This window comes from Babylonia areolata, chromosome 21, assembly GCF_041734735.1.
Source record: "Babylonia areolata isolate BAREFJ2019XMU chromosome 21, ASM4173473v1, whole genome shotgun sequence".
In the NCBI taxonomy this organism is placed as follows: Eukaryota; Metazoa; Mollusca; class Gastropoda; order Neogastropoda; family Buccinidae; genus Babylonia; species Babylonia areolata.
The window spans coordinates 16,610,778-16,624,901 of record NC_134896.1 but is presented as its reverse complement, the minus strand read 5'-3'; the positions used below and the strand labels follow the sequence as shown (position 1 = coordinate 16,624,901).

At 36.5% G+C, this 14,124-nt stretch overlaps 1 protein-coding gene across 2 annotated transcripts in view; it reads left to right on the top strand.

The window, feature by feature from the left end:
* LOC143295691 (calmodulin) overlaps nt 1-12,723 on the top strand; it is a 37,063-nt gene extending 24,340 nt beyond the window's left edge. The window contains exons 1-5 of one of the 2 annotated variants that reach the window (XM_076607311.1): nt 1-318; nt 2,055-2,085; nt 7,332-7,475; nt 9,954-10,196; nt 12,210-12,723. In XM_076607311.1, coding sequence (XP_076463426.1) covers nt 316-318; nt 2,055-2,085; nt 7,332-7,475; nt 9,954-10,196; nt 12,210-12,238 — 450 coding nt within the window. In that variant the 5' untranslated portion in view covers nt 1-315 and the 3' untranslated portion in view covers nt 12,239-12,723. The remainder of the gene's footprint in view (nt 319-2,054; nt 2,086-7,331; nt 7,476-9,953; nt 10,197-12,209) is intronic. The other variant, XM_076607312.1, reaches the window with a different exon arrangement.
* Nucleotides 12,724-14,124: the final 1,401 nt, after the last annotated feature.

The window sequence follows — 14,124 nt, the reverse complement described above, 5'->3', positions numbered from 1 at the left end:
ATGAGCTGCCGCGTAAAAAGTGTAGCCGCCATCAGCATCTCCGCTTCGAAGTGATAGTTGCTTATGTACTGATGCTGAACTGGTGAAGTTTATACCCAGTACTATAGGTCTAGTAGTAGTTCTAAGGATTAGAACGGTTCTTGGAAGTGTAAGTGTATAGCTTGTTCACTGGAATCAAGAACACCAAATATTGTTCGAACATTTGTGGTGCTAACAAGCGTTGCAGCATCCGAACCTGACACTCGGCATTGAAGGCAACAAAGTTCGCTGTGAGAGGTGAATAGTGACTGATTCCGAGCACTCACAAAATCCGACATGGTAAGTCCAGATTCAAAGCATCAGCAGTTGGGGACTGCATTATTTTGTGATCGAATTGTATTTCCTTTCGATGCTAATCATATTTTCTGTTTATTTGATGCATGGTAATTCTGGAACCACAAGGTTTTTCATCAACCGGCCATGCTATTAGTGTTGAGAAGCCGGTAAGCACACCAGTTTTAGGCATGCATTTAGTTTGAAGTCAGTGAAATGTAAATTGTGTGATGCATTTTATTTTTTAGCTTCTTTACAGTGCAACTGTCAAGTGTATGACGAAAATATATAGCATATTACTATATTAGCAGCCACGCTGGATTTCCAACTGATGACACCGACAGTGATGCAACGTGACGACGTTAGTGTTGGGAGTTGCAGGGGTGAACATAAGAGAGGTAGACACAATTAATCATCTAGACCACCAGACATTCTGACAAGTCAGAAGGATTGCAGCAGTCGTCATGTGCCCCTCATAAAGGGTGCAGTTCACTAATGCGTACGTGTATTAAAATTACATTCAGAAGTGTAGTACTGGGTTTCAAATAGCAGCCAGAGACAAAACTTCACTTTTACACTTCCTTATTAGTTTCAAATAATGTGATACCATGCCCATAACACTTTCCATGGCAGTATGGGTGATCCATTTTATGTTACAAAAATTTAATGTGCAACAGACTGAAGAAAAATGAAGATGGATGAACTGGAAGCTAGTGAACCACTGTCTGACTGCATATTTTAAGTGGTGTATGGTAATTGATAGGCTTAGAGCTGTGTTTCTGAAGGCTTGGAGCTGTGTAATATCAGCTTATAGTTTGTTACTTGTGTATGTTTACACTCAGTTAATAGACAACAAAGCTGTTGGTGTAAATTTGTCAGGTGCAGTGTTTGTGTTTGCATACAAAATCTTATCAAATACTGATAACAGTACTAAAGGTATGGTGTACATTTGATAGGATTCAGTGGCAGTGTACTCACACAATAGCTAACTCAGTAACAATTGTGTGCACACATTTGTGCATGTGTACACACACACACACACACACACACACATTCAGAAACACAAAGTTTGAATACTTATCAGTCTTACTGAAAATTAACTTTGGATACTTAACACAAATACATGGTTTGGCTTATTTTGTGTAGGTGGGTGTTTTTGATAATTATGGACCAAATTGGCAATGTGAGAATGGTCAATGTGAAAGGTTATATTTTGGGCTTGGGAGTATGCTGTTGTTGTTTTTTCTGTGTTTGACACTGACAGAAAATGTTAATAATAGTTAAATCTCTCTGTCTGTCTCTCTCTCTCTCTGTCTCTCTCTCTCTCTCTGTGTCTCAAATGTGTCTATGACATTGGTCCCTTCCCCCTTTATTTTCAGTATTTTGTCTCAATTGTATACGTGTACCTCCATTGGAAACAGGCCGGCGGCCTTGCAATGAAATAGTTAAGTTCTCTCTCTCTCTTCCCCACACCCCAAACCCTAACCCCATTTTTTGTCTTTTATGGATATGGGAATGCTTATTGCCCTCAGAAAAATTACTGCCAGATGTGGTTAGTTGGCAAAGAATGGGTCAGCAACTTTTTTTTTGTTTTTTAAGTTATAAGTGCATGTATGAATCTGACAATGAGCAAAGATTCTCTTGTTCCTCCATAAACAGAACACAAATCAACGAAAATTTGTTTAAAAAAAAAAAAAAAAAAAAAAGTCAGATGCATACTGATCTTCCTGTGTTTGTTTCAGGCTGATCAACTGACAGAAGAACAGATTGCTGGTGAGTAATCCATTCATGTGTGTGTGTGTGTGTGTGCCAGGGGTGAAGAGAAGCAAGCATACAACTCAAAAACTGTATAAAAAGAATAATGCTAGTATGAGAATGAATACATGAGAGTAAATATGATAATGCTGAACATCGAACATTGATTGCGAAGAATTATTTTACATTTACAATGTCATGTGTAAGATAAATACAAAAATAAAGAACTAGAAGTGAAGGAAATGGCAAAATATTTTGGAGTGTGTTCAGCCCCATTACTTCTGGATGAGATGCTCAGTATGCCATGAAATGCATTATTTACACTTCTGTTTCCCCCCTTCTTATTCTGAAGCCAAATTAGTCTGTGTCACAGAACATTTGAAAACTTGTTACGTTGTTTCTGTAATTTAGACCAGTGTCCGTAACGATTATTAAAACATGAAGAAGAGCAAAAATCATTCCGTATTTGTGGTTTTTGTTTTTAAAACATGAAGAAGAACAAAAGTCATTCCGTATTTGTGGTTTTTGTTTTGTGCAGTAACTAGTAATATGCAGTTTATACAGATACATTGTATCAATATATATGCACTAGCAAGTGTGCTGTATTGTACCGGTATTACATGCACTAGCAAGTGTGCTGTATGTTCTGGCACATGTGTGTCTTGTGCTTGCACTTTCTTTTTATGTGCTTGCAAGGAAAGTTTCATTATTTAATAAGGACAGAAATGTAATAAAGTTACAAGTGGTAAATCTTTTATCACAAGCAGTGAATTATCTTGTTTGTCAGGACAATAGTTAACTATCTGAAGGCTGAGCTCTTGCTGCCAGCAGACATTAATTTTTTTTTAGTGTACATGGTATCAGTATGTCCTTGAGCATTCTACGCCCACCTGTATTGTTTGTCTCCCTATCCACCCTGACTCATTCTCTGCTTCAACTTGTCTCCCAGTGTGCCTGTTCCCTGTCTGAATATATCTGGCTGCCACAGTGCCAGTGCTGGGGCTTGTGGGCATGGTTCTGATTCATTACTAGTAGCTTCTGCTGATATGAAAACATCTCATTTTGTCTAAATAACTCTACAACCATTCACACTAATTCCAATTCTTGTGCATGAATGGGGTCACCCAGTGTATAATATAACATCCATTAAAATTGATTAAATAAATTAATTAAATCATCTTTTATTCATTGATTACCTGAAGAAAACTGAAAAGGAATCTCTTTTATATATATATATATATATATATAATCTAGATATGCACAGAACACATTCAACTAAGAAGAAAAAAATAATGGGTGCTGCAGAACATTGTTTCAGCACAGTGCTGTAAAAGGGTATTAATATATAATGCACACACACACACACACACACGCACGATAAAATAAAGTTCCACAATTTCAATTCTGTCCTTGAGACTTATTTTGAAATAGTGCTCTTTCCATGCCAGGGAATTTTGAGAATTCCAGGGGGGGGGGGGGGGGGGATTTTTTTATTTTAAATTACAATACCAAAAAACCTGGGACAGGGAGTCCTACTGTTGGTTTGCTTACAGAGTCCTCAGGACTCCCATTGGGGCATTTTAGGGAATCCTCATGTGGTTCTAGAAAGTCCAGTCAATCACAGGTCAAGAAAGCATTCTTTTATCTAAAGACACCACACACTGCCTTACAAACAGTACACATGAACACTCACTCACTCACAGAAAGAGATACACATGTGCACATGAACATTGGTGAGTATGGCTTTTCTTATTCGGTGACTGGTCCCCTTTTGAAGCTGGCTGATCAACGTCAGCAGATTCAGAAGCAGTCATTTTGTTGTCTTTGTGTTTTGGAGCGTCAAGCTATAATAGCAGAGGCATTTTGATTTTGAACTGTATCACAGAATACTCGACAAGCCTCATTGTGAGCATAGCAAGTTTCATTTTAAGGGAGATAAGACGAAAGTTATGGACTTCGCAGCAGTGGCTGATTTACGAAGATAAGCTGCTGACTGAAAATTAGTGAAAAGAGAAGAATCGAGCACTGTTGTTTGACCGTGCTCGTTCTTTTGTTTGACACCAATTTTACAGAGCGTCTTTCAGATTCTGTAGCCGAAACTAGTCCTCTCATTTTAGTCAGAGATGCACATGTGTGCATTCTTAGAAGCCTGGATGGGAGATCAAGAAATTTAAGTTTCTGATAACAAATCACTAGTGTAGACCATGTAAGTGAATAACTGTCCCAACAATGATGAATGTGGGTACAGTTAATATAAAAACTAAAGCCAATCATATTTTCAGAAACTGAGCAAATAAGCTTTTTGACAGCTGGGAACTTGCCCAAGTTACAGGGTGAAGTTCTTTGATGACACTCAGGTGCCTGCTGTACAACTGGCTTACCTCCACTTCAAATAAATTAACCATCTGATTCATTGACAGAACGCATTAAAACTAAAAGCACATGTTTCATGACCAATGCACTTTTAACCCTGCGTTTCATGAAAATCATTGTGCACAGGCGGTTGTCTATGTCTATCAGTATGCATTGAAATAACGGTACACTCGAGGCCAACTGCCACGTCCATTTCCACACCCTGTGGCTGGCTTTTGACCTGTCATCTTACACCTCTTCTCTCTCTCTCCTTCTCTTCCAATGTTTGCTGCACATATTCTGTCATAGTCACCTGCTCAAAAACTGTCTGATTGGATAGACTGAATTATGAAATGGGCTATCACAGTATCAGTATGAACTGGCAGCCTTTTTTTTCTTTTTCTTTTTTTTCTTTTTTTCTTTTTTTTTTTTTTTTTTAAACGAAACGTCTGTTGAAATAACTCTACAGTGAGCTTAGATTAAAACTGCAAGTCAAAACAAACACCCCACAGCAAAAATTATGATTCTGTCGATGTTGAAGTTAGGCGTGTGTCTTAGATCATGGGTAGCTGCCATTTTGGCATCTGAATGATGCACAGCTGCTCTTTCGACTCGGGGCTTGTCACCATTAACGTCACACAGTAGTTTCGTATACCATTCGAAAGGGAAAAGAGCTTTCGTTTATTACCAGTTATTCATTCAAAATTTATTACCAGTTTTGAGAAATATACCATGCACGTACAAAAATAAAAAAGCGAAAATCTTTTTTCAAGTGCTACATTTGCAAAAATAAGTTTATTATGCTAAAACAATAACCGCTAAAAAGTGCAGGCTTAAATGAACACAGTAGTGCTAGAAATAGCCTTGTAGGTCAAAAGAATCCAGGCAAACGAAGCGAAAGAAAGATTGACCCGCAAATCCGCGGACGTGATCTGTCGGGGCAGGCAGCGACGGCATGCAAAAAGCTCTCCGGCTATCCATGTTTACTCGTTTACTCAACAAGACAAAATATTGAAGAAAAACAAGGACAGCATAGGAAAGAGGAGAAATTCAACTTAATTCCTATATAAAACATCTTTATTTCTTAAACGTCACTCAAGTTATAGGCTTGGGGAAAATAGGCAGAATCAACATTTTTCAGTCTTGGCTTCAGTTTTGCGGTCGAGGCTGCCTGTATCTACTCAGTTTCATCACTGTCATTCTCCTTAAAGTTCAAACCAATCATCAGACCAGGGAGAATCTTTTTCATTCGATATGTGCCAACTCCATTTCCACATGTGTTCCACATGGTTCAGTTTACAAATCTTCGAGAAGAAAGGGGTCTTCCACCTGACATACACTCATTTAACCCTTTCACTTCCTGAACTATTTGTAATTTTTGCAAAACAGATGAAACCCCCCCAGAAAGTTTTCAAGCCATTTTTTTTATTTTTCAAAACCTACTTAATGACAACCCTGCCCCCTTCCTGTTGATGTACCTTTAGCATGTAATCATCATCAGGATAAACAGAATCACTCAAGTTGATCAACAACAACATTACTTTCGTTTTTGATCACATTTTCGTAGTTGCTATTTTGGATATGTGGAAAATCAAACAAAAAAATTATTGCTTCTGTGCTGTACATTCTGGCAGCAATGTAGGAACGCTCAGCAGCTTTTTGCTGTATAAAACACAAAAAACAATAACAATAAAACATTCATAATCAGGTGTCCAGCCACTCGTTTGCATATGCTTTCTTCCTTGCAAATAATGACTGCCTTAATGCATGTTTGAAGCAATTTCTAAGGAAGTTTTGGCCGAGTTTTGATGGTTTTTGTTTGTTTTTTTGTTTGTTGGTTGGTTGGTTTTTTGTTTGTTTTTTACAGCAAAAAGTTGTTGAGCCTTAACTTGCTTAAGCAGAAAGTTGTTGAGCCTGTCAACATGGCTGTCAGAACATACAGTACAGAATGCAAAATGTAAACAAATTGAGTCTGTGTTATACACTGGTGTTTGTGTGTGTATGTATGTCTGTGTGCCTGTGGTAAACTTGAACATTGCAGTTTTCTCTGGAAATACTTTATCTGCCAGTACCGAATTTGGAATGAACACAGTAGGAAAAATTATTTTCACAGTCATACCAATAATAGGTTGTAAGTCTTCTGAATTAAGCCGCATTTCCATTCATTGGGGCTCTGTCCAGATCCAAAAACACCATAATAGGGGTTTCCAGTTTCTGGAACATAGGCTATGTTTGGTAAGGAGACAGTATGGCATTTTACTTGTTGGCAATTAAAAGAAATAAAATTTCTGGACAGAACACGTACAGTGACACTAACTACACCATCCACATGTTTACTGCACTGAATTTACTAAACGAACAATGAGAAATTGAATCGGCCGTTTCCTTAACTTTCTGTCAGCCTTGTCTCGACCCTTGTCTCGACTCACTGTAGATCTTGAGAACTCGACAACTACATGTTGCAGGGTACCTAAGCGATGGCAACATCTCCTTTACCGCTGAATTTTAAAAAAAAATCAAAAAAAATCTGAAGATTTAAAAAAGAAAAAAATTAAGCTGTGTTATTACCTGCAATATATCTTTATTGCACAAAGAAAACCACATAGCTTAAAATGTTAAATTTGGTCACATGATGTCAGATGCACCGTAGCGGTGTGAAAAAGTCCACTAGCTTCCGAACAGAACATTCATGGTTGAATCCTGCTCACTTTTTTTTTTCCTCCAAAGATTATTGATAATATATATATATATATATATATATATATATATATATATATATATATATATATATCTTATTTTCTCAGGATTCATTTACTGGATAAAGTGCGTATCAAAAGTGAGTCTTGAAGGTCTTGCCTCTTGTGTAGTAATTATTATTGGTATTCACATTGCTTGGTTTCCACTGTGTGCAGAGTTCAAAGAGGCCTTCTCTCTGTTCGACAAGGATGGAGATGGCACCATCACCACCAAAGAATTGGGCACTGTGATGAGGTCACTAGGTCAGAACCCCACAGAGGCAGAGCTTCAGGACATGATCAACGAGGTGGATGCTGATGGTATGGCACACAGTTCTCTCTCTCTCTCTCTGAACCTTGTCCTCTCCCTTTCTCATGGGCTATACAAACAACTTGAATGCAGAACTTTCTGCCAATGAATGTAAAAGAAAATTTATATATTTATATCAAGTCTTATGATCTCTCTGATCTTGTTGGCATACTATCTCTCTTGGTTTTTTATTTAGACAGGCCTTGAAAATACATACACTGCATTGATCCATCTGGTTGAATATTCATAACTGTTGAAATTTTGAAAGGCAGGTTCTTGCAGGTATCATTAGTATGAAATTGATTACCACCACCCCCTTTTTTTTTTCTTTTTTTCCTCCTTGATTATTTTTGACTCGCTTGTGTAAACAAAGTGAGTCTATGTTATAACCCAGTGTTCAGTTGTCTGTGTGTGTGTATGTCTGTGCGTCAGTGGTAAACTAACATTACCATTTTCTCTGAAATACTTTGTCCGTCAGTACCAAATTTGGCTTTAAAATTGTAGGGGAAAAAATCTTCAGTCATACCAATAAGAGTTTATAAGTCTCGTGAATTAAGCCTTGTTTCCCATATCATTAACGGTTTATTTCGTCGAGGCCATTTCCAGGATTCTGAAAACACCATATTACCTCATCCCAGTTGCAGTAGTGTGTTGGCAGTGCTTAGTGAGTAGACGGCATGACCTCGATTTTCTTGTTTGCAATTAAATGGAAAGAAATACTAATTCTGGACAGAACGCATACAGTGACACAGACTACATCATCAACATGCTTACGGCATATGAATCTTTTTAAGTGGATACTTAATTAACTAGAATGAACGTAAAAGAGAAATTGATTCAATCGTGTCGTACTTTTCCGGCGGGAGTAACTAAACTTGTAAATCTATCTAGATCCAGACAGAAATGGCTAAATGTTGCAGTGTGATTATAGCCATGTCTCCTTTACGGACTTTAAAGAATTCTTAATTGCCCTCAAAGAATTTGTGAATGCCCGAGATACACAAAAATAATGTGATTTTAACAGCGTTGCACTTCGAATACCGCCTCGATTTATCACCCTTTAAAAAGCATGCTTAAATGTCAAGTTTTGAACATCATTCATGGATCCACAATGGTGCAGTAATACAGTTTCTTCCCACCTGAACATGCAGGGTTCGAATCTGCACTCAGGCCTTTTTTCTTTTTTATTACCCAAAGCTGTTTAACATCAAATACAGAAGACATTTTAACAATTGATTTTTTTGATTTTTTAAATTTTATTTTATTTTTTTTTTTTTTTTAAAGTGTATCACAAGTGAGTCTTGACGGTCTTGCCTCTTGTTTATTTATGTTATTGTCAGGGAAGTTACTAATATTTCTGATATTAAAATGAAAAGCATTTTCAGCTACATTTTTTTGTCGCAATAATGAAATGCAAAAAAGGATCTCTTTTATATGAGCTGTCAAGAAATACACTTACATAAATGACTTGTGTTGGGAGCTGATTTTAGAATGGGATAGTAAAAGCTTACCTCTGTTCCATTTGGATTTGTGAGCTGATCGGGTATTTTGACATAATTTGAATGAAGCAAAATGTTGGTTTCTATTATTCATACCCTTTCACTCTCCACCAGCTGGCAGTGTTGCTGGCTTATTTGTGTGTTCTTTGGATCATAACTTTTCAAGAAAGATTATACTTTCACTGTCAGATACTTCAGGCCAGTATGGCATTGAACGGGGCAGTAATATATATATATATATATATATATATATATAAAGGGAAAAAAAGAAGACTTTTATTAAACAAGTAAAATAAACAAAGAAAAAAAAGAAGAAAAAAGAAATCCAGGCATAGGTGAAAATGAGGATACAGTCTCAACATTGTCACAAGACTGTTGCTTGTCCACAGCAGTCCTTTGTATGACAACAGTCGTAGGCTAAATTGAAAATTCTGGTGAATCAAAGTAAAAAAAAAAAAAAAAAAAAGACTCAAATGCACATTCTTTCCTTTTTATAGAGAAAGCCTTAACGTTTTTTTTGTTTTTGTTTTTTTAAATATATGTACATCTGCTGGTGTTGTAAATCAAGACTGGCTGTTAAATTTTTAATCAGCTCACAGGCTTGCAATTGTTAGAAAGTGTGCTGAAGTCTTCCTGAAATGGTCAGATTTATATTGAGGATTTTTTTTTTTTTTTTTTTTTTTTTTTTTTTTTTTTTTCAAGACAAAAATTTATATTAAATATAAAATAAAAAAAAAACCACCTGGAAATATCTGCTGTAGAAGAAAAAATGTCAGTGGTGGAAAATACTCTGTGTGTGTGTATATATATATATATATATATATAATTTATATGTTTTAAAATTATTTTTTAATGTCTTTTTGTGTGTGTGTGTGTGTAATAAGACATTCAGAAATACCTGGCTTTTTAAAGATTTTTTTTTTTTTTTTTTTTTTAATCTTAAACTGATTGGTGCATGACTAAGTGTTATTTTCCTTCCTCTTCCCACAGGAAATGGAACAATCGACTTCCCAGAGTTTCTTACAATGATGGCACGGAAAATGAAGGACACAGACAGTGAGGAAGAAATCAGAGAAGCATTCCGAGTGTTTGACAAAGACGGCAATGGGTTCATCAGTGCGGCAGAATTGCGTCATGTAATGACAAACCTGGGGGAGAAATTGACAGATGAGGAGGTGGATGAGATGATCCGAGAAGCTGACATAGACGGTGACGGTCAAGTAAATTACGAAGGTATGTCTAACTCGGTCTTCTATAGTTTTGACTGTTTTACAGGTGTTTTTTGATTACTTGTTTTTATGCGTGCAATTCGTTGTCTTTTACTAGCTTTTTCTTACATACATGGACAAGGTGCACAAGAGACTTCAGCCAGAATTCCATGCAGGCATTTTTACTATAAAAGAAATTAAAAATAAAGAAAAAGTCAGACCATCCAGACATTGTGTTTGACTTTTACTAGTTTCATCATCAGGGAAATTTATGAATTATGAGATTGAAATATGATGAAATACGATATATAGTTTCAGATTGTGCTGATGTTATGTAGCTGTTGTGGTCTTGATTTTTATGAGTACGTAGAGCATTTTACTTTATATTTCAGAGTCCAGTTACCATCACAAGTCGGATGATATTTTTGTTTGCTTGTTGGTGAAACCCTAAGAGATTTTATGGGCTGTTCAAAAGCAAAGCTTTTTTTCCTTTCTTTTAAATTGCCAGTGTTCTTATAACCCACAGTGCCTAACCTGTTGATTCCCTTGGACATGTTTGTTTGTCTGGTTTCATTTGTGTGAAAGTGGATGATGGTTACTGACAAAGTCACTGGAAAATTCACTTGCTTCCCTACTTTTAGAAACTTGCATACATGGTATGCGCACGCACGTGCAACATATATGCATTCACACAGAAAGAAGCCGTTGGACGCTCTTTTTTTTCTTTTTTTTAACAGAGTATTTTATTGGGTTTCATGAAAGGTAAAGGTTTTAAATAGTTACAAGTTTTCTCTCTCTCTCTCTTGACAAAACACCGCCTTTGGCATGTTATCATAGCCGATTGCCAGCTTTGCTTAGTCTGTTGGTTAATGCTTTGAGTTGTGTGATGTGATTGGTGGAAGATAAACTATGTTTTATGAAAAATTACCATTTGTTCTCCAAAAAAGCAACCAATGGCAAATCACCTTTAAGAGCTGCGTTATATATCCGATTTTAAAACCGGTCTTTCTACCAGAGTCCATCTCTCCCTCTGTATGGTCATGTTGATGGTATTACTATTAGTAGGACCTATTCTTTTTCTCACTGTTTCGTTTTTCCATTGACAGAATACATGTCCCCATGGATTAAAAAAAAATTAATAGGCTTGGAAATTTGCTGTATCGAATGAACTTCAATGTCCCATTGCATGAGGCTTTGAGAGAAAAGTGATCTTCAGCTGGTTTGGTTCTGGATTCAAGCATTAACTCAGTCTACTCCAGTCAGAGTTAACTTGTACCCTGATTACTTCTGTGGACCTGGTATGAGTATTCTTGTGCCAATACACTATTCTAATTTCATTTATTCTTGCTTAGTACAGTTGACTCTCTAAACTAAGCCATTTACAGATTATGGAAGCAGGAACTCAAACCTTTGTTTGACCGTTTAAATCAATTCTCCATTGATTTTCGCCGTATAAGTGAACAACCCTTCTTTTTACTGCAGTGGTCTTATGTCATGCTGGTGTAGGGGAGTTGTAGCAGGCATGGAGATCTGGAGTAGGAGTTAAAGCATTTCAAGTTAGTCTGATGACCCTAGATGAGTAAAGATAGTGTGAGGAGTGAGAGATGAGTAAAGATAATGTGGGGGAGTGTGTAAATGGTAAGATTTTAGGGTAAATTATTTATACAGAGCTGCCCCACTGTTTCTGATTGCAGATTATCTTTATGCTGGGTTTTGATGGTTAATCATTTTTCTTTTCTTTTTTCCCCATTTGCATGCCTGTCTGTGGAGTGCATAGTTTCTTTTTTCTTTTTCTTTTTAATGGTGGTCAGCTGCCTGCTATGTCTGCTTTGAATTAACACTACATTGAATTAGCACAACAAAGATGACCACATTAATTCAAAATACACTAAAAAGAGGAAGAGAATGAATGAAATATTTTTCTCTATGTCCTTTCTCTATTGCAGCACCTCACTACCTCCAAATCCTAGCCCTTTTCTGACAATCAAATTCAAAGACAAATTTTGAATCAAGTATTGTGTGTTCTACTATGTTTCAGAGTTTGTCACAATGATGACCTCAAAGTAAACGGTGCCATCAGCCTGGTGAAATTTGGACAGATGCTTCATTCTGTACATCCCTTTGGTCTTGACAGCTTGTGGAGCTCAGTGTGTACAGCCTGTACAGACTGACAAGGCAGTTGGCTGAAGAAAAACTGGAAAGACAATTTTCATGCGTGAACCTGTTTGCGGCCCACAAGTTGAATGCTGTATGGTTTTCTTTCTGTTTCCACAAACAGAGAAACAAAATATCTATACCCCCTGAAATGTCTTCTGACAACATATACCCATGACAGGTATAAATTTCTGCAACTTTTACTTGCTATTCAGTCCAAGAAAGCCAGTGTAGGTAAACTTTTTTTGTGTGTGTGACAGCTGATATCAGTCAGGATAGTCACACAGCTTTTTGAAATTAAAGGTCTTGATAAGCATTTTTCTCCTAGAGCATACAAAAGTAGATTTTTACAGTTGCAGCTGGACTTGTTGAAAAAAAAAAAATTAAAAAAACAAAAACAGCACACATATCAGTTTGAGTAACTGAATGGCTTGAGTTTCTACTTGATATAAAAAAGGAGAGGAAAAAAGCATACAATCAGTTTGAGTAACTGAAAGGCTTGAGTTTCTACATGATATTTTTAAAAAGAAAAAAGGATATCACATTTCAGATTTTTAAATTTTCTAGTGCTTAGACTAGTGAGAGAAGGTAGGAATTTTTGAATTTCTTTGTGTGTGATTGATGTCTGAAAATCTACATATTAAGTACTGGGGGTTTCAAAATGTTGATTATAGTGAAATGTTTGACTAGAGACTAGGAACGATTCTGCTTAGCTCTCAGACATATCAGATGAAAAAAGAAAAGTGACCAAGCATTCCACATAAATTTGTGCATATTCATATGGGTTTTCAACCATGACTGATTACATGGCGGCATTCAAACCAGGAATTTTAAGTTGGTTTTCAAACTCGCAAAACATCTGCCCAAGGTTCATGAATGGAAAATTTGACTTGTCCTGCCCCACAAGTGGGTGTACTGAAGATCTCTTTTTTGTGATAGAAAGGATGCGTCAAGAGCCAATTGTGGTCAGGAAAAGAGCAGAGGAATTGGGGATCTAATGAACGGCTACCAGGAGAGGAGAGAGAGGATGGAGATCACATTGGATAACAAAAACAAAAATGTACACAGTACACACGCAGACACAAAAGACCTATATATCTTTACATTTGTTTGGAATTGTGGAATTTTTTTTTACAACTATGGTGGTCATTGGGCACAACATTTTCATGTAATTTGCACACATTTATGTTTGGTTGTTAACATGTATGCAACAGTGATCATTTTCATGACTGTTAGCTTTTCATTAAGATCACACAATTTTACTGTTTCCCCCACAAACCGTTTCTTTCCTTCTCCCTTGTTTCTTTTTCTGTCTGTCCTTGCTCCCAATTACACCCCTTCCTCTGCTTCCTCTTATCCATAACCCTTTAGAAATCTCAACTTTTTTTATATATATTTTAATACAAATCTTTTGCTTACGTAACAAAATGATTGTATCTACCTTTTATTCTCATTTGTGTGTCTGTAAACTGGCTTCTGAAAACCTGAACTGTCAAGTAATAAGAACTGCCAAGACTTAAGAATGGGTTTTTTTGTTGTTGTTGTTTGTTTTTTAAGACCTGGCTTGAACTACAGCTTAAGAAATCAGAATTGGAAAATGGTCATTCCAACAGTAACATTTGTTCTGGATTCTCTTGTACATGATAAATAATGAGCACTTCTGCAGAGCTGAGAAAAAAATATGCAGATGAATATTGACAGACTTGGAATTTCATGTAGTAATGAGTTCTGATCAGTCTCAGTTGGTTGCCAGTCTGGCAAAAAGAAATTGAAAGAAAGACTGAAAATAATTCACTCTG